The sequence below is a fragment of the Scyliorhinus torazame genome, chromosome 9 (genome assembly GCF_047496885.1).
Source record: "Scyliorhinus torazame isolate Kashiwa2021f chromosome 9, sScyTor2.1, whole genome shotgun sequence".
NCBI lineage: Eukaryota > Metazoa > Chordata > Chondrichthyes > Carcharhiniformes > Scyliorhinidae > Scyliorhinus > Scyliorhinus torazame.
In genome coordinates this window covers 273,254,194-273,275,552 of record NC_092715.1, presented here as the reverse complement: position 1 = coordinate 273,275,552, position 21,359 = coordinate 273,254,194, and the positions used below count along the sequence as shown (strand labels likewise).

Sequence of the window (21,359 nt, the reverse complement as noted above, 5' to 3'; positions counted from 1 at the left end):
CCCAGTCAAGGTCGTGGGTATCAGAGGGGGTGTACCCTAGTGTCAAAGGGAGTGTACCCTGGTATCAGAGGGTGTGTACCCTGGTGTCAAAGGGAGTGTACCCTGGTATCAGAGGGGGTGTACCCTGGTATCAGAGGGGGTGTACCCTGGTATCAGAGGGTGTATACTCTGGTGTCAAAGGGAGTGTACCCTGGTATCAGAGGGGGTGTACCCTGGTGTCAAAGGGAGTGTACCCTGGTATCAGAGGGTGTATACCCTGGTGTCAAAGGGAGTGTACCCTGGTATCAGAGGGTGTATACCCTGGTGTCAAAGGGAGTGTACCCTGGTATCAGAGGGTGTATACTCTGGTGTCAAAGGGAGTGTACCCTGGTATCAGAGGGTGAATACTCTGGTGTCAAAGGGAGTGTACCCTGGTATCAGAGGGTGTATACTCTGGTGTCAAAGGGAGTGTACCCTGGTATCAGAGGGTGAATACTCTGGTGTCAAAGGGAGTGTACCCTGGTATCAGAGGGTGTATACTCTGGTGTCAAAGGGAGTGTACCCTGGTATCAGAGGGTGTGTACCCTGGTGTCAAAGGGAGTGTACCCTGGTATCAGAGGGTGTGTACCCTGGTGTCAAAGGGAGTGTACCCTGGTATCAGAGGGTGTATACCCTGGTGTCAAAGGGAGTGTACCCTGGTATCAGAGGGTGTATACCCTGGTGTCAAAGGGAGTGTACCCTGGTATCAGAGGGTGTATACTCTGGTGTCAAAGGGAGTGTACCCTGGTATCAGAGGAGGTGTACCCTGGTGTCAAAGGGGGTGTACCCTGGTATCAGAGGGTGTATACTCTGGTGTCAAAGGGAGTGTACCCTGGTATCAGAGGGTGTATACTCTGGTGTCAAAGGGAGTGTACCCTGGTATCAGAGGGTGTATACTCTGGTGTCAAAGGGGGTGTACCCTGGTATCAGAGGGTGTGTACGCTGGTGTCAAAGGGGGTGTACCCTGGTATCAGAGGGTGAATACTCTGGTGTCAAAGGGAGTGTACCCTGGTATCAGAGGGTGTATACTCTGGTGTCAAAGGGAGTGTACCCTGGTATCAGAGGGTGTATACCCTGGTGTCAAAGGGAGTGTACCCTGGTGTCAGAGGGTGTATACTCTGGTGTCAAAGGGAGTGTACCCTGGTATCAGAGGGTGTATACCCTGGTGTCAAAGGGAGTGTACCCTGGTATCAGAGGGTGTATACTCTGGTGTCAAAGGGAGTGTACCCTGGTATCAGAGGGTGTATACTCTGGTGTCAAAGGGAGTGTACCCTGGTATCAGAGGGTGTATACCCTGGTGTCAAAGGGAGTGTACCCTGGTATCAGAGGGTGTATACCCTGGTGTCAAAGGGAGTGTACCCTGGTATCAGAGGGTGTATACTCTGGTGTCAAAGGGAGTGTACCCTGGTATCAGAGGGTGTATACTCTGGTGTCAAAGGGAGTGTACCCTGGTATCAGAGGGTGTATACCCTGGTGTCAAAGGGAGTGTACCCTGGTATCAGAGGGTGTATACCCTGGTGTCAAAGGGAGTGTACCCTGGTATCAGAGGGGGTGTACCCTGGTGTCAAAGGGAGTGTACCCTGGTATCAGAGGGTGTATACTCTGGTGTCAAAGGGAGTGTACCCTGGTATCAGAGGGTGAATACTCTGGTGTCAAAGGGAGTGTACCCTGGTATCAGAGGGTGTATACTCTGGTGTCAAAGGGAGTGTACCCTGGTATCAGAGGGTGAATACTCTGGTGTCAAAGGGAGTGTACCCTGGTATCAGAGGGTGTATACTCTGGTGTCAAAGGGAGTGTACCCTGGTATCAGAGGGTGTGTACCCTGGTGTCAAAGGGAGTGTACCCTGGTATCAGAGGGTGTGTACCCTGGTGTCAAAGGGAGTGTACCCTGGTATCAGAGGGTGTATACCCTGGTGTCAAAGGGAGTGTACCCTGGTATCAGAGGGTGTATACCCTGGTGTCAAAGGGAGTGTACCCTGGTATCAGAGGGTGTATACTCTGGTGTCAAAGGGAGTGTACCCTGGTATCAGAGGAGGTGTACCCTGGTGTCAAAGGGGGTGTACCCTGGTATCAGAGGGTGTATACTCTGGTGTCAAAGGGAGTGTACCCTGGTATCAGAGGGTGTATACTCTGGTGTCAAAGGGAGTGTACCCTGGTATCAGAGGGTGTATACTCTGGTGTCAAAGGGGGTGTACCCTGGTATCAGAGGGTGTGTACGCTGGTGTCAAAGGGGGTGTACCCTGGTATCAGAGGGTGAATACTCTGGTGTCAAAGGGAGTGTACCCTGGTATCAGAGGGTGTATACTCTGGTGTCAAAGGGAGTGTACCCTGGTATCAGAGGGTGTATACCCTGGTGTCAAAGGGAGTGTACCCTGGTGTCAGAGGGTGTATACTCTGGTGTCAAAGGGAGTGTACCCTGGTATCAGAGGGTGTATACCCTGGTGTCAAAGGGAGTGTACCCTGGTATCAGAGGGTGTATACTCTGGTGTCAAAGGGAGTGTACCCTGGTATCAGAGGGTGTATACTCTGGTGTCAAAGGGAGTGTACCCTGGTATCAGAGGGTGTATACCCTGGTGTCAAAGGGAGTGTACCCTGGTATCAGAGGGTGTATACCCTGGTGTCAAAGGGAGTGTACCCTGGTATCAGAGGGTGTATACTCTGGTGTCAAAGGGAGTGTACCCTGGTATCAGAGGGTGTATACTCTGGTGTCAAAGGGAGTGTACCCTGGTATCAGAGGGTGTATACCCTGGTGTCAAAGGGAGTGTACCCTGGTATCAGAGGGTGTATACCCTGGTGTCAAAGGGAGTGTACCCTGGTATCAGAGGGGGTGTACCCTGGTGTCAAAGGGAGTGTACCCTGGTATCAGAGGGTGTATACTCTGGTGTCAAAGGGAGTGTACCCTGGTATCAGAGGGTGTATACCCTGGTGTCAAAGGGAGTGTACCCTGGTATCAGAGGGTGTGTACCCTGGTGTCAAAGGGAGTGTACCCTGGTATCAGAGGGGGTGTACCCTGGTGTCAAAGGGGGTGTACCCTGGTATCAGAGGGTGTATACCCTGGTGTCAAAGGGAGTGTACCCTGGTATCAGAGGGGGTGTACCCTGGTGTCAAAGGGGGTGTACCCTGGTGTCAGAGGGTGTATACTCTGGTGTCAAAGGGAGTGTACCCTGGTATCAGAGGGGGTGTACCCTGGTGTCAAAGGGGGTGTACCCTGGTATCAGAGGGTGTATACCCTGGTGTCAAAGGGAGTGTACCCTGGTATCAGAGGGTGTGTACCCTGGTGTCAAAGGGAGTGTACCCTGGTATCAGAGGGGGTGTACCCTGGTGTCAAAGGGGGTGTACCCTGGTATCAGAGGGTGAATACTCTGGTGTCAAAGGGGGTGTACCCTGGTATCAGAGGGTGTATACCCTGGTGTCAAAGGGAGTGTACCCTGGTATCAGAGGGGGTGTACCCTGGTGTCAAAGGGGGTGTACCCTGGTATCAGAGGGTGTATACTCTGGTGTCAAAGGGAGTGTACCCTGGTATCAGAGGGTGTATACTCTGGTGTCAAAGGGGGTGTACCCTGGTATCAGAGGGTGTGTACTCTGGTGTCAAAGGGAGTGTACCCTGGTATCAGAGGGTGTGTACTCTGGTGTCAAAGGGAGTGTACCCTGGTATCAGAGGGTGTGTACCCTGGTGTCAAACCCTGATATCAGAGGATGGGTGAAATTAGAAGTAACAAAGTGACTGGTGCGATATATTTAATGCAAATGTCACTCTCCCTGTCCCTTTCTGTTTAGATAAATGTGAAAATATTTCAGGGGGTGGAATTGAGAAAAATGCTTCTTTAAATCTTTTTAAAAATCTAAAGAAGTTAGTACATTTAAATCTGTACAAAATACCAGAGTGCGACACTCACGCTCGTGTGTATATAAAAATGCTCAATTAAGTTTCATGATAAAAGAGTTTCCCCAGGTTTCGAGAACTGGCTGTAAGGTGCTGAATTTCACAGCTTTATGACAAACTTGTAGTTACTGCTTTAATCGACAGACAGCATATTTATCTAACTACATAAAGCACACATGGAGTTCATACACACACAGAATTTCACCACAATACCCTCCAGTATTTCATCCTGGAAGAATAGATCTACTTGGTTTCTTCATTAACTAGAGTTGAAGTGGATTCTGAGACATTTATACCTCACGTCAATAACAATATTAACTCATTGTGTGTAAACCAGCCAATGGGAACTGCTGCTGAGCTTGGAGTTCAAACTCTGACTCTTTTGCTGATCCTCGTTTTGCCACTTCCTTCTCTGCCTAACCTGAGAATTACACGTTTGGTAGCGGATGTAGTCAGCGATGTGATGAAGGAACATCCATTCTCTGAATTAGAAAAGGTGCTCGGACACTCTGCATGAATTCAACATAATGCTTTCGACCAACAACAACTTGCATTTATATAGCATCTTTCAAGCAGGAAAAGATCTCAAGGTGCTTTGCAGGAGATTAATCACTTAACATTTGACACTCAGCCATGCAGAGAGATATTAAGACAAGTGACCGAAAGATTTGTCAAAAGGTAGGTTTTAAGAAACACCTTGGCCAGGATTCTCTGACCCTGGGCTGGGTCGGAGAATCCCCAGGGGGAGGCGCGATTCCCGCCCTGACGCCGGCTTCCCTATTCTCCGGCGCTGTTCCCGCCATGCCGGTCAGGGGCCATTGACAGCGGCCTTCCTGGCGATTCTCCGGGCCCCGATGGGTGGAGTGGCCGACAAGTTTTGCCCAGTCCCGCCGGCGTGAATTACTCACCCCCCACACGGCGGGCCCTGGCAGGTAAGTGTGGGGGGTGGGGTCCTCGGGGAGGGGGGGATCCGACCCCGGAGGGGGCCCCTACGGTGGCCTGGCCCGTGATCGGGGCCTACCGATCTGCGGGCGGGCTGGTTCCGTGGGGGCCTTCGTTCCTTCGCGCCGGGCCCTGTAGGGCTCCGCCATATTGCCCCGGGGCCGGCGCGGAGAAGGGAATCCCCGCGCATGCGCGGAAATACGCCGGCCGTTCTGCGCATGTGCGGAAGTACGCCGGCCGTTCTGCGCATGCGCGGAAATACGCCGGCTGTCCTGCGCATGCGCGGAAGTACGCCGGCTGTCCTGCGCATGCGCGGAAATACGCCGGCCGTTCTGCGCATGTGCGGAAGTACGCCGGCCGTTCTGCGCATGCGCGGAAATACACCAGCCGTTTTGCGCATGCGCGGAAATACGCCGGCCGTTCTGCGCATGCGCGGAAATACGCCGGCCATTCTGCGCATGCGCGGAAATACACCAGCCGTTCCACATGTGCGAACTCGCGCTGGCCCTTCAGCACCGGCTGGAGCTGCGGGGACCGCTCCGGCGCCAACCTAGCCCCCTAGAAAGGAGAGAATTCCTCATTTTCGGGGGTCGTTGACGCCGGAGTGGTTGCTGCCGGTTTTCATGCCAGCGTGGGGACATAGCCCCATTTTTGGAGAATCCCGCCCATTAAGTGTTGGAGATAAGATGGAGAGGCTGAGGGCAGGAAATGCAAATCGTATGGTCTCGGCCGTTGAAGACAAAGCCACCAGTGAAACCAGGGTGCTCAGAGTCCAGAAAGAGAGGAGGACTGAGATCTTGGAAGGTCGTAAGGGATGAAACATGGCCTCGTATTTTGCCATGATAATAATAGTGAGGTTATCAGAATTCCCACTTAATAAGGAGTAAATTGGATAGCAAATACCGAAGCGCTATCAGCAAACACCTGTGAGCTCATGCCTGAGATAGACGCACCAGGAGGTTCTGAAACCAATGAAATGATGTGAGTTCGGGATCCGTGCCTATAAATGCCCCGTTAAGGAAGTCAGAAAAAGTTGACATAGAACAGTGCAGAAGGAGGTCATTCGGCCCATCGAGTCTGCACCGGCCAACTTAAGCCCTCACTTCCACCCTATCCCTGTCACCCAATAACCCTTCTAAACCTTTTTGGCACTAAGGGCAATTTATCACGGCCAATCCACCTAACCTGCACGTCTTTGGACTGTGGGAGGAAACCGGAGCACCCGGAGAAAACCCACGCAGACAACGTGCAGACTCCGCACAGACAGTGACCCAGCGGGGAATCGAACCTGGGACCTTGGCGCTGTGAGGCCACAGTGCTGGCCACGTGTGCAACCATGCGGCCCCGAGTTGGGGCTGGTGCAAGCAGGATTAAATCTTTAACAATGTGATAATTGATAGTTACTCCCAAACAACCTTTCTGACCTTGCAAATGTAATATTACAAATATGAAGGCTCAATCCTTCAGAATTTATCAGTGATGGAGATTGAAGAAAGAATCAAAATAAAACAAATATTTTTTCTCTGCTACTTTTCTCTTAAACCCATCTAATTTTCCCGAGTCATTTTCTATTTCTGAATGTGATTGAAATCTATATTTTACTTCCCAGTTTCAGCTAATAATGATAATCACTTATTGTCACAAGTCGGCTTCAATGAAGTTACTGTCACCACATTGCGGCACCTGCTCGGGGAGGCTGGTACGGGAATTGAACCGCTGCTGTTGGCTATGTTTTGCATGACAAGCCAGTGATTTAGCCCACTGTGTTAAACAGCTCTGCATAGCTAAGTGAGAATTCTTCAATCTGACTTTTAAGTGACTTGCTGTTTCCTGCCCTGCCCACACATACCACAAATTCCTTGTACAGGGTCAGCTTCCCAATGACAGCAAGTTGGTGTTCACCAGCCTCACATACCGGGATAACTGCTGGCTCTTTGGTGATATTTTACACCCACCTGATAGGGCAGACTGGATTTAATTCACAAGAGTGTATGTGCAGAGCCAAGGTTTAGGCAAGCAAAGTATTTGCAGGGATATTGCTCCAATTAAATTATTTATAACCATGTAGCCGAACAGTATAGGATGCCTGTAATTCTCTAACAGTTACTCCGGTATGATGACATTTCCCATTAAGATTTTTGTTTTCCTGTGCATTGAGAGTAAATTTGAGAAGAATCTCACTTAGAATAGTGGCTGTGGATTCCAGGGCTGGGATGTTCCAGTCCTGCCCACTCCAGGATGTTCCAGTCCTGCCCACTCCAGGATGTTCCAGTCCTGCCCACTCCAGGATGTTCCAGTCCTGCCAATCCAGGATGTTCCAGTCCTGCCCACTCCAGGATGTTCCAGTCCTGCCCACTCCAGGATGTTCCAGTCCTGCCCACTCCAGGATGTTCCAGTCCTGCCCACTCCAGGATGCTCCAGTCCTGCCAATCCAGGATGTTCCAGTCCTGCCCACTCCAGGATGTCCCAGTCCTGCCCACTCCAGGATGTTCCAGTCCTGCCCACTCCAGGATGATCCAGTCTTGCCCACTCCAGGATGTTCCAGTCCTGCCCACTCCAGGATGATCCAGTCTTGCCCACTCCAGGATGTTCCAGTCCTGCCCACTCCAGGATGATCCAGTCCTGCCAATCCAGGATGTTCCAGTCCTGCCCACTCCAGGATGATCCAGTCTTGCCCACTCCAGGATGTTCCAGTCCTGCCCACTCCAGGATGTTCCAGTCCTGCCCACTCCAGGATGTTCCAGTCTTGCCCACTCCAGGATGTTCCAGTCCTTCCCACTCCAGGATGTTCCAGTCCTGCCAATCCAGGATGTTCCAGTCCTGCCCACTCCAGGATGTTCCAGTCCTGCCCACTCCAGGATGTTCCAGTCCTGCCCACTCCAGGATGTTCCAGTCCTGCCAATCCAGGATGTTCCAGTCCTGCCCACTCCAGGATGTTCCAGTCCTTCCCACTCCAGGATGTTCCAGTCCTGCCAATCCAGGATGTTCCAGTCTTGCCCACTCCAGGATGTTCCAGTCCTTCCCACTCCAGGATGTTCCAATCCTGCCAATCCAGGATGTTCCAGTCCTGCCCACTCCAGGATGTTCCAGTGTTGCCAATCCAGGATGTTCCAGTCCTGTCCACTCCAGGATGTTCCAGTCCTGCCCACTCCAGGATGATCCAGTCCTGCCCACTCCAGGATGTTCCAGTCCTTCCCACTCCAGGATGATCCAGTCCTGCCCACTCCAGGATGTTCCAGTCCTGCCCACTCCAGGATGTTCCAGTCCTGCCAACTCCAGGATGTTCCAGTCCTGCCCACTCCAGGATGTTCCAGTCCTACCCACTCCAGGATGATCCAGTCCTGCCCACTCCAGGATGTTCCAGTCCTGCCCACTCCAGGATGTTCCAGTCCTGCCCACTCCAGGATGATCCAGTCTTGCCCACTCCAGGATGTTCCAGTCCTGCCCACTCCAGGATGTCCCAGTCCTGCCCACTCCAGGATGTTCCAGTCCTGCCCACTCCAGGATGATCCAGTCCTGCCCACTCCAGGATGTTCCAGTCCTGCCCACTCCAGGATGTCCCAGTCCTGCCCACTCCAGGATGTTCCAGTCCTGCCAATCCAGGATGTCCCAGTCCTGCCCACTCCAGGACCAGAAAACTTCAGGTTTCAGATTACTAAAATGCCCATAGAGAATAGGCAGTGGTATTGTCACAGGACTAGTAATCCAGAGACCCAGGATTATGCTCTGGGGACCCGGGTTCGAATCCCACCATGGGGTGGCATGGTGGCACAGTGGTTAGCACTGTTGCCTCACAGCTCCAGGGACCCGGGTTCAATTCAAGCTTCGGGTGACTGTTTTTGTGGAGTCTGCACTTTCTCCCCATGTCTGCGTGGGTTTCCTCCAGGTGCTCCAGTTTCACACCCCAAAAGTGTGCAGGCTAGGTGGATTGGTCACGCTAAATTGTCCCTTAATTGGGAAAAAATAACTGGATACTCTAAAGTTAAAAAAAAACTTTGAATTTTATTGAATTCAAATTGCACCATCTGGTGGGATTCGCACCCTGAAGTGTTGTCCTGCACCTCGAGATTACTAGTCCAGTGACAATACCACTATGCCATCGATGCCCCGAGGTGAAGTTGGAGATCAGGCACGATCGTGTTGAAAGGCGGAACAGGTTCTTTGGGCTGTGTACTCTACTCCTCATCCTACCTATTCTCCTCTGCACAGCAAGTGCTGCCAGCATGAATGCTCCAGGCAGAGGCAGTGCTCAAACAATATGCCTTTAACTTCAGGGGAATACATCCATCTACACAGTGTAAGTTTCCATTGGCCACAGCTGCAACCTTTAGCAACTTTGTCACAGAGATAGAAAAATACAGTTTCGGGAACTTTGTCGAATGCAGGGGAGTTCAGCATGGCTGTTTCTGTTCAATATCTGGACTGAAAAAAAAAAAATTTATTGCCACAAGTAGGCTTACATTAACACTGCAATGAAGTTACTGTGAAAAGCCCCTAGTCGCCACATTCCGGTGCCTGTTTGGGTACACTGAGGGAGAATTCAGAATGTCCAATTCACCGAACAGCACGTTTTTCAGGACTTGTGGGAAGAACCCGGAGCACCCGGAGGAAACCCACGCAGACACCGGGAGAACGCACACAGTCCGCACAGACAGTGACCCAAGCCGGAATCGAACCCGGGTCCCTGGCGCTGTGAAGCAACTGTGCTAACCACGGTGCTTCCGTGAATTCACTAATCTGGCGACTTGTGCCTGCACAGCGGAATGTTTGATGGAGTATATGTGAAAAATTTGATGACATGATTTGGAGTTGGATGTTTTTCAGGAGACACAATCTGAAATGATGCTTTTTAGCTCCAACCTTCACCCGAAAAATAACTGGACAAGAATCGATTTCTCCCCTGGAGCGGTTAAAATTGTTATTTTTTCATTCCAATGCCCTTTCCAGAAAGGGCTTTCTTAGTATGGAGAAAGTAATTCATTGTAAATCCAATTATTCTAATTGAACTAAATGATCCAGTTCTGACCTGTATCGTTTACACTGTTCCTGCTCCATGTTCTAGGACGGCCTCTTGTTATAAAGAAGAATTTGCTGCTAATGTTCACACTGTTGTTTTAACATTGCACCAACAATTGAGTACTGACGCTTGTGTGTCCTGGGTGCTATTAACAGTTAGTCGTCATGTTCAATTCAATACTACTGCCTCGAAGAATGGTGGAAAAACAAAGAACTGAATTAGATCTTTGTCTGGATGAAGCACGGTGAGGATTTATCACCAGCCTTAAAACAGCAAATTGCAGCTGTACGATTTCAGTCTGTATTCGAGAGGAGGCTGATGAAACAAGAAGCTGCTATCAAAACATTTGACCTCCTTTGAAGTAATCTTACATCCACTTAGAAACAAATGTTCAGTGAACATGTTCATCGGTTAGTAACACAGATCACACGTGTGAATTACACCGACATGTAAGAATAAATTGTGTAAAATTGTAATGTTTTACTCTCCCGGTGGGCTGCTCTTTCCCAAGTGTCTCGTCATAAATTCATTTCTGAAATTAATTCTTTCATTCTCTCATTAGATCTGCATCCTAAATAAGAAAATCTCTCCGCATCTATCATCATTAAATGCAGTGCTACAGGTTAGTAAGGCCATGGAAAAGCAAACAAAGCATTTGGTTTTATTTCTAGAAGAATAGAATTGAAACGTAGCGAAGTTATGTAAACCTGCATTGAACCTCGTTACGGCCAATCCCAGGTGAGGTTCCCAAAGTTGTTGATCTGGGCCAGAACCTTCATTTGTCACCTTCTGGCCCACTGGCTGCCTGTCTTTATTCAATCCCCTTTGTCAGTCGTGACAAGATTTAATCTAAAAAGGATCCTTTTCACAAATACCTTGGGCGGAATTCTCCCCCCCCCCCCACCACGCCGGGCGGGAGTCTCGCCCCAACGCCCGCACGCGATTCACCCCCCCCACCACGCCGGGCGGGAGAATCGCCCGGACGCCGCGGGAGTCTTGCCCCGACGCCCGCACGCGATTCTCCCAACCCCCCCAAACCGGCGCGGCGTGAATCACGGCTGACCGCTGGGAGAATCGCCGCTTGCCGTTGGTAATGGGCGAGCGGCGATTCTCCGGCCCGGATGGGCCGAGCGGCCTGCCCAACACGACAGGTTCCCGCCGGCGCCGTCCACACCTGGTCGCTGCCGGCGGGAACAGCGCGGGAACGCTGGGGGGGCGGCCTGTGGGGGGGCGAGGGGGGTTCTTGCACCGGGGGGGAGGGGGGGCTCAAAAGGGGTCTGACCCGTGATCGGTGCCCACCGATCGGTGGGCCGGCCTCTCTGAAGGAGGACCTCCTTTGCTTCGCTGCCCCACAAGATACATCGGACATGTTCTTGCAGGGCGGCCATGGGGAGGACGGCAACCACGCATGCGCGAGTGACGTCATTTACACGGCACCGGTCGCGTCATTTACGCGGCGCTGCTTTTATGCGCCGCTCCTAGCCCCCCGGGGGCGGGAGAATAGGGGGCTGGGAACAGCCTCCGACGCCGGAGTGAAACACTCCGGTTTTCACTCCGCTGTCGGCACTTAGTCTCCCGATGGGAGAATTGCGCCCCTTTTCCCCCAGAGACAGAAAGGAGCCAATTTAACCAGACTTTCTTGATTTAAAGATAGAGTGAGATTATTAATTACTAAAGTCAAGAAAATGGTAAAACACATGCATATACATTCATACCGATTAGAAGGGAGAATTAAGTTCAAAAGGAATGAATATTAGCAAAAAAGGTATAGGGAACAGTCCTTGTCTCGTGGGGATTGGATGAGTGAGCATTGCGGCTATTGTGATTGGGGATTCCAGTAAAGTTGACTTCAGCAGGTGAATAGTTTGTTTTGTGATTCCGGGGTTCTGTGGTTTGGTGAAGAAGCTTCCCAGTTCTCTTTTCAGCTGTAGTTCTTCCTGCCTTGGCTGACTTCCACAGTCAGAGAGAGAGATTGAGAACATACAAACGAAAATGGCTATTTTCAGGGGTGCTGTGAGTGTGTTTGTTGGCTTTCATTTCTGTGTCAAACTTCCACCACGCTTTCTCACAGAGCACACACAGACAGGCAACATGGGACAGATTTCAGCCGCTTTCGAAACCATTCTTTACATATTCCAAGTGGGAAGGTGAATCCGTAAAATCTGCCTGGGCAGGACACAGGAAATCTCTTGGTGAGGTAGCCATTCTGGCCATTTGCCTCCACCAGAGATGGCAATTAGCTTCTGGATGTTTTTCAGAAATGACCGATCTGGTAACAGAGTGGGGTTCCATTGTCTCTTCGAGAATCACCATACAGGAATTCAACCAGTAGCTTGTGTGGCAATGTTAAATGAAAGTCTGGCTGTATTTAAAGTCCAACATTTCCAGATGTAACTCAATGTTTTTTTTCCCTTCATTATTATGAGTACCTTCATGAGGCCAGTTAGAGTATTGTTTACTGTTTACAGTTCTGGTCACTGTATTGAATCAAGGATATAGAGGCACTGGAGGGGGGATAGAGAAGATTTACAATGATATCAGAAATGTGTGGGGTTTACATAGCAGGAAATGATTGACAGGCTGAGTGAGGACCACCTGAGTGAGGACCACCTGAGTGAGGACCACCTAATCGAGGTCTTTACAGTGATGAGAGGTTTTGATAGAGTGGATGCAGAGAGAATGTTTCCTCGTGTGAGGAAGAGAAAAACTCAGGGACATCAATGTAGGACAGTCACCAAGAAATGCAACAGAGAATCCAGAAGAAACTTCTTCACCCGGAGGATGGTGGGAATGGGGAACTTACTGCCACGGGGAGTGGCTGAAGTGAATACTATAGAAGCAATTAAACTAGACAAGTTAATGAAGGAGAAGGGAATAGAGGACTCGATGATAGATTTAAATGAGGGAAGCTGGGAAGAGGCTCGCGTTTATGGAGTGGAACGGTTGGCCAAAGGACCTGTTTCTGTGCTGGTTTCACCAAAGAGTAGGAAACAGTGGAAACGACAGAAAGCTCAGTGTGGTCCTCGAGCAGATTGTGAAAGTCAAACTGACCATTGTTTGTGCTAGATTTGACACTTATATGGATACATAGAAGATAGGAGCAGGAGGAGGCCTTTTGGCCCTTCCAGCCTGCTCCGCCATTCATCACCATCATGGCTGATCATCCAACTCAATAGCCTAACCCTGCTTTCTCCCCATAGCTTTTGATCCCATTCTCCCAAGTGCTCTATATCCAACCGCCTCTTGAATATATTCAATGTTTTAGCACCAACTACTTCCTGTGGTAATGAATTCCACAGGCTCACCACTCTCTGTGTGAAGAAATGTCTCCTTATCTCTGTCCGAAATGGTTTACCCTGAATCCTCAGACTGTGACCCCTGGTTCTGGACACACCCATCATTGGTAACATCTTCCCTGCATCTACCCTGTCTAGTCCTGTTAGAATTTTATAAGTCTCTATGAGATCCCCCCTCACTCTTCTGAACTCCAGCGAGAACAATCCCAACCTAGTCAATCTCTCCTCAAAGGACAGTCCCGCCATCCCTGGAATCAGTCTGGTAAACCACTTGGTCAACAGGGATGGTATTGACTTGGAATTGGATCTTTATTTACTCTCTGTTATATTGATCGTTTCGCAATGTTCAGTATGGGTAAGTTGTTCAATGAATTATACAAACTGAACTGTCAAGTTTAGATTAATTGATGTCTTCCCACACAGCAGCATCTTCGCTAGGACCAGATGTCGCACTTGACGGTTAAAATGTAGTTTCAATGGCCCCTAATGAGAAGAGAGATTTAATAATAGGAGACGGGGAAATGGCTGAGGAGCTGAACAGGTTTTTTGGGTCAGTCTTCACAGTGGAGGACACAAATAACATGCCAGTGACTGATGGAAATATAGATATGGGGCGAAATTCTCCGGAAACGGCGCGATGTCCGCCGACTGGCGCCCAAAACGGCGCCAATCAGACGGGCATTGTGCCGCCCCAAAGGTGCGGAATGCTCCGCATCTTTGGGGGCCGAGCCCCAACATTGAGGGGCTAGGCCGACGGCGGAGGAATTTCCGCCCCGCCAGCGGGCGGAAAAGGCCTTTGGTGCCCCGCCAGCTGGCGCGGAAATGACATCTCCGGCGGCGCATGCGCGGGAGCATTAGCGGCTGCTGACAGTTTCCCACGCATGTGCAGTGGAGGGAGTCTCTTCCACCTCCGCCATGGTGGAGACCATGGTGGAGGCGGAAGGGAAAGAGTGCCCCCACGGCACAGGCCCGCCCGCGGATCGGTGGGCCCCAATCGCGGGCCAGGCCACCGTGGGGGCACCCCCCGGGGTCTGATCGCCCCGCGCCCCCCCCAGGACCCCGGAGCCCGCCCACGCCGCCTTGTCCCGCCGGTAAGGTAGGTGATTGAATTTACGTCGCCGGGACAGGCAATTTATCGGCGGGACTTCGGCCCATCCGGGCCGGAGAATTGAGCGGGGGGGCCCCCCAACCGGCGCGGCGCGATTCCCGCCCCCGCCGAATCTCCGGTGCTGGAGACTTCGGCAACCAGCGGGAGCGGGATTCACGCCAGCCCCCGGCGATTCTCCGACCCGGCGGGGGTTCGGAGAATGTCGCCCATGATAGGTGAGGACCTTGAGATGATTGTAATCACTAAGGAGGCAGTATTGGGCAAGCTAATGGGGCTAAAGGAAGACAAGTCTCCTGACCCTGATGGGATGCATCCCAGAGTGTTAAAAGAGATGGCTAGGCAAATTGTAAACGCACTAGTGATAATTTATCAAAATTCACTAGACTCTGGGGTGGTCACAGAGGATTGGAAAGTAGCAAACGTGACACCACTGTTTAAAAAAGGAGGTCGGCAGAAAGCGGGTAATTATAGGCCGGTAAGCTTAACTTCGGTTGTAGGGAAAATGCTGGAATCTATCATTAAGGAGGAAATAGCGGTGCACCTGGAGGGAAATTGTCCCATTGGGCAGACGCAGCATGGGTTCACAAAGGGTAGGTCGTGTCTGACTAATTTGGTAGAATTTTTTGAGGACCTTACCAGTGCAGTAGATAACAGGGAGCCAATGGATGTGGTATATCTGGATTTCCAGAAAGTTTTTGACAAGGTGCCACACAAAAGGTTGCTGCATAAACTAAAGATGCATGGCATTAAGAGTAAAGTGGTAGCCTGGGTAGAGGATTGGTTAACTAACAGAAAGCAGAGAGTGGGGATAAATGGGTGTCTCTCTGGTTGGCAACCTGTAACTAGTGGGGTCCCTCAAGGATCAGTGTTGGGCCCGCAGTTGTTCAAAATTTACATAGACGATTTGGAGTTGGGGACCAAGTGCAATGTGTCAAAGTTTGCAGACGACACTAAGATGAGTGGTAAAGCAAAAAGTGCAGAGGATACCGGAAGTCTGCAGAAGGATTTGGATAGGTTAGGTGAATGGGCTAGGGTCTGGCAGATGGAATTCAATGTTGCCAAGTGGGAGGCTGTCCATTTTGGGAGGAATAACAGCAGAATGGATTATTATTTAAACGGTAAGATGTTAAAACATGCTGCTGTGCAGAGGGACCTGGGTGTGCTGGTGCACGAGTCGCAAAATGTTGGTGTGCAGGTGCAACAGGTGATTAAGAAGGCTAATCGAGTTTTGTCTTTCATTGCTAGAGGGATGGAGTTTAAGACTAGGGAGATTATGCTGCAATTGTATAAGGTGTTGGTGAGGCCGCATCTGGAGTATTGTGTTCAGTTTTGGTCTCCTTACCTGAGAAAGGAAATATTGGCACTGGAGGGAGTGCAGAGGAGATTCACTAGGTTGATCCCAGAGTTGAGGGGATTAGATTATGACGAGAGGTTGAGTAGACTGGGACTCTACTCATTGGAGTTTAGAAGGATGCAGGGGGATCTTATTGAAACATATAAAATTATGAAGGGAATAGATAGGATAGATGCGGGCAGGTTGTTTCCACTGGTCGAGGAAAGCAGAACTAGGGGGCATAGCCTCAAAATAAGGGGAAGTAGATTTAGGACCGAGTTTAGGAGGAACTTCTTCACCCAAAGGGTTGTGAATCTCTGGAATTCCTTGCCCAGTGAAGCAGTTGAGGCTCCTTCTTTAAACGTTTTTAAGAAAAAGATAGATGCCTTTCTAAAGAATAAAGGGATTCGGGGATATGGTGTACGGGCCGGAAAGTGGAGCTGAGTCCACAAAGATCAGCCATGATCTCATTAAATGGCGGAGCAGGCTCGAGGGGCCAGATGGCCTACTCCTGCTCCTAGTTCTTATGTTCTTATGTTCTAACTTCCTCCGAGAGGTCAGCTCTGGATCAACTTACCCTCACTGTAATTCCAAAGCCTCCATCTCGACCAATCTTCCTCACTCAGGCTGGATGAGACAGGAGCAGCGAAGTGCGCCCCCTGCAGCATCGGCATGGAGTAACAGGGGCGCAGAAGGGTAAGAAACACCCCATTTAGGGGACACAAGCTGCCATAAAGGAGACGTTTGAAGGGATAATTTAAAGGTAGCAGATAAGTTATAAAGGTTAGTGATTCAGGCTATAGGGAGGAGACCAGGAGGGGGAGGGGGAGGGGGGGTTAGGGTGGATCAGAGGGAGGACGAGTGAGTGGGGTGGACCGGGGGTGGAGGGGACAGGACGGACCGGGGGCAAGGGGGAGAGGGAGTGAGGCAGAACGGAGGGGTGGAGGTGGGACAGGTCAGTGGGGAAGGTGAGTCCATAGGAAAGTTACAGCACAGAAGGAGGCCATTCGGTCTATCTTGTCCATGCCAGCCCGAGGACCCCCAGGTGTCCTTTCTAATCCCACCTTCCTGCTCCCGGTCCATCGCCCTGTAGCTTAGAGCACTTAAGCTGCAGATCCAGGTACTTTTAAAAAGAGTTTAGGGTCTCTGCCTCCAACACCAACTCGGGCAGCGAATTCCAGACTCTCACTCCCTCTGTGAAAGTTCTTCCTCTTGTCCCCTCTACACCTTCTGCCTCTTACCCTGAATCTATGTCCCTGCTTCTAGAATTCTCCACCAAGGGAAACAATTTTATCCTGTCCACTCGATCTCTTCCCCTCATCATTCTGTGCACCTCAATTAAGTCACCCCTCAGCCTTCTTTGCTCCAAGGAAAATAACCCCAACCTATCCAATCTCTCCTCGTCGCCACACTTTTCCAGCGCTGGCAACATTCTTGTAAACCTCCTCTGTACTCTCTCCAGAGTCCTTCCTGTAATGTGGTGACCAGAACTGCACACAATACTCCAGTTGTGGCCTCACCAATATTTTATACAATTCCAACAATATATCCTTACTTTTATATTCTATACCTCTGCCAATGAAGGAGAGCATTCCATTTGCTTTCTTAACAACCTTGTCTACTTGAACTGCTGCCTTTAGGGGCCTGTGTATCTGTACACCAAGGTCTCTCACTTCATCTACCCCGCTTAGTATATTCCCATTTATTGTGTACTCCCTACAACTGTTTGACCTCCCTAAATGCTGACCTCACACTTCTCGGTGTTAAATTCCATCTGCCACTTTATCGTCCACTCCACCAGCCCATCTACATCACTCTGGAGATTGTAGTCTACACTGTCCACCACTCGGCCAATCTCTGTAGTCTGCAAATTTCCCAATCATGCTCCAATGTCCACGTCCAAATCGTTAATACATAAGACACAGAGTCAGGGTCCCAACACCGAGCCCTGTGGAACACCACTTGAAACATCTTTCCATTTGCAAGGGCAGCCATCGACCATTACCCTTTGTTTCCTGTTACAAGCCAACTTTTTATCCAGATTGCTCTGTATCCCAGGGACTTTCACTTTCTTGACCACTCAGCCATGTGGGACTTTGTCAAGCACCTTGCTAAAATCCAGGGTTCTAAAAGAGATAGCTGAGGAAATTGTGGAGGCATTGGTGATAATCTTTCAGGAATTACTGGAGGCAGAAAGGGACCCAGAGGAATGGAAAGTGGTGGGGCAGCACGGTAGCACAAGTGGCTAGCACTGTGGCTTCACAGCTCCAGGGTCCCAGGTTCGATTCCCCACTGGGTCACTGTCTGTACGGAGTCTGCACGTTCTCCCCGTGTCTGTGTGGGTTTCCTCCGGGTGCTCCGGTTTCCTCCCACAGTCCAAAGACGTGCAGGTTAGGTCGATTGGTCATTATAAATTGCCCTTACTGACCAAAATGTTTAGGAGGGGTTACTGGGTTACGGGGATAGGGTGAGGGGTTAAGTGGGTCGGTGCAGATTCGATGGGCCGGATGACCTCCTTCTGCACTGTATGTTCTATCTTCTATGCAACACCGCTGTTTAAGAAGGGAGGGAGGCAGAAGATGGGAAATTATCGGCCGGTTAGCCTGCCTTCGGTCATTGGTAAGATTTTAGAGTCTGTTATTAAAGATGAGATCGCGGAGTACTTGGAAGTGCATAAAATAGGACTGAGTCAGCACGGCTTCGTCAAGGGGAGGTCGTGTCTGACAAATCTGTTAGAGTTCTTTGAGGAAGTAACAAGGAAGTTAGACAAAGGAGAACCAGTGGACGTGATTTATTTAGATTTCCAGAAGGCCTTTGACAAGATGCCGCAAAGGAGACTGTTAAATAAGTTCAGAGCCCATGGTGTTCAGGGTAAGATCCTGGCATGGATAGAGGATTGACTGACTGGCAGAAGGCAGAGAGTGGGGATAAAGGGGTCTTTTTCAGGATGGCAGCCGGTGACTAGTGGTGTGCCTCAGGGGTCTGTGCTGGGACCACAACTTTTCACAATATACATTAATGATCTGGAAGAAGGAACTGAAGGCACTGTTGCTGGTTTGCAGATTATACAAAGATCTGTAGAGGGACAGGTAGTAATGAGGAAGCAGGAGGCTGCAGAAGGATTTGGACAGGCTAGGAGAGTGGGCAATGAAGTGGCAAATGAAATACAATGTGGAAAAGTGTGAGGTTATGCACTTTGGAAGGAGGAATTCAGGCATAGACTATTTTCTAAATAGGGAAATGCTCAGGAAATCAGAAACACAAAGGGACTTAGGAGTCCTTGTTTACGATTCTCTTCAGGTTAATGTGCAGGCTCAGTCGGCAGTTAAGAAGGCAACTGCAATGTAGCATTCATGTCAAGAGGGCTAGAATAGAAGACCAGGGATGTACTTCTGAGGCTGTATAAGGCTCTGGTCAGACCCCATTTGGAGTATTGTGAGCAGTTTTGGGCCCCGTATCTAAGGAAGGATGTGCTGGCCTTGGAAAGGGTCCAGAGGATTCACAAGAATGATCCCTGGAATGACGAGCTTGTCGTATGAGGAACGTTTGAGGACTCTGGGTCTGTACTCGTTGGAGTTTAGAAGGATGAGGGGGGATCTTATTGAAACTTACAGGATACTGCGAGGCCTGGATAGAGTGGACGTGGAGAGGATGTTTCCACTTGTAGGAAATACTAGATCCAGAGGATACCATCTCAGACTAAAGGGACGATCCTTTTAAACAGAGATGAGGAGGAATTTCTTCAGCCAGAGGGTGGTGAATCTGTGGAACTCTTTGCCGCAGAAGGCTGTGGAGGCCAATTCACTGAGTGTCTTTAAGACAGAGATAGACAGGTTCCTGATTAATAAGGGGATCAGGGGTTATGGGGAGGAGGCAGGAGAATGGGGATGAGAAAAATATCAGCCATGATTGAATGGCGGAGCAGACTCGATGGGCCGAGTGGCCTAATTCTGCTCCTATGTCTTATGTACACAACCACTGCACTACATTCATCAACTCTTCTTGTCACTTCGTCAAAGAATTCAATCAAATTTGTGAGGCAGGTCCTTCCTTTAACAAATCCATGCTGACTATCCCTGACTAGTCCACGCCTTTCTATGTGACAGTTAATCCTATCTCTCAGGATTGATTCTACTATTTTACAGCCCCATTGGTTTGTGCAGGTTTGAGGGAGGCCAAATGTATTTCATTGCAGCTGTCAGAGTGTCTGTTTTCAGTCCATCAGTGTGAAAACCAAGGCATAAAACGGTGTTCTGTTTGTTACAGAATTAACAATCTCACTGGGAGAGGCCACAGGTATAACCAGGACAGTAACACCTGGTTAAACCAGGGCTCCGTCAGGGTGGAGGAAATGGTTTTATACCTGCCTGGGTTTCATTTCCAACACTGGAACCATTTTCACCCGGCAGGTCAGGGAACAGGAAAGAAGACAGGGAGCGGGGAAGGAGACTGGGAGCAGGGAAGGAGACAGGGAATGGGGATGGAGATAGGGAATGGGGACGGAGACAGGGAGCAGGGAAGGAGACATGGAGCGGGGATGGAGACAGGGAATGGGGACGGAGACAGGGAATGGGGACGGAGACAGGGAGCAGGGAAGGAGACATGGAGCGGGGATGGAGACAGGGAATGGGGATGGAGACAGGGAATGGGGACGGAGACAGGGAGCAGGGAAGGAGACATGGAGCGGGGATGGAGACAGGGAATGGGGACGGAGACAGGGAATAGGGAAGGAGACACGGAGCTGGGATGGAGACAGGGAATGGGGAAGGAGACAGGGAATGGGGACGGAGACAGGGAGCAGGAAAGGAGACACGGAGCGGGGAAGGCGACTGGGAGCAGGGAAGGAGACATGGAGCGGGGATGGAGACAGGGAATGGGGACGGAGACAGGGAATAGGGAAGGAGACACCGAGCTGGGATGGAGACAGGGAATGGGGATGGAGATAGGGAATGGGGACGGTGACAGGGAGCAGGGAAGGAGACATGGAGCGGGGATGGAGACAGGGAATGGGGACGGAGACAGGGAGCAGGGAAGGAGACATGGAGCGGGGATGGAGACAGGGAATGGGGACGGAGATAGGGAGCAGGGAAGGAGACACTGAGCTGGGATGGAGACAGGGAATGGGGATGGAGAGAGGGAATGGGGACGGAGACAGGGAGCAGGAAAGGAGACAGGGAATGGGGATGGAGAGAGGGAATGGGGACGGAGACAGGGAGCAGGAAAGGAGACAGGGAATGGGGATGGAGAGAGGGAATGGGGATGGAGACAGGGAATGGGGAAGGAGGCAGGGAGCAGGGAAGCAGATGGAAAAGGATTTACCAGTTGCTGAGACATCGCCTCAGTGAGTATGATGCTCCTCCTGCACAGGTCCGTGAGCACTCACTCCAGGGACCCCAGGCATCCCACTGCGAGCCTCCATCCTCCTCAGATCGAGCTGTCCATGAACTCTGCAATACACAAGTTAATCCTTGTCTGAAAATATCCTCATACATTCAAAGCAGCAGATTCCCAAACAGACAGTATCAGCGGAATCGACATGTCCGTTTTCTGTAAGATTGAATACAGTTCAATGTGGGGCTTTAACCCTGAAGGCAGATTCAGCATTATTAAGAATAATATGGAATTATTTTTCCAAGGATTAGTGAACAGTTTATATTCAACTTCAAGCCTTTTAATGTGGAAACTTTGATCCTTTTTATTAGATTAGTTTCCAATATCGTTCGTTAATTTCTGGGGATTGTATTCTTTCATAAGGGCAATTT

The 21,359-nt window shown here is 50.3% G+C and overlaps 1 protein-coding gene across 3 annotated transcripts in view; it reads right to left on the bottom strand.

Annotated features, from left to right (window-relative positions):
- LOC140429922 (ADAMTS-like protein 1) overlaps nucleotides 1-21,359 on the bottom strand; it is a 489,170-nt gene that overhangs the window by 404,764 nt on the left and 63,047 nt on the right. For all 3 annotated transcript variants that reach the window (XM_072517517.1, XM_072517518.1, XM_072517519.1), the window contains exon 2: nucleotides 20,917-21,044. In XM_072517517.1, the coding sequence (XP_072373618.1) occupies nucleotides 20,917-21,044 (128 nt within the window). The remainder of the gene's footprint in view (nucleotides 1-20,916; nucleotides 21,045-21,359) is intronic.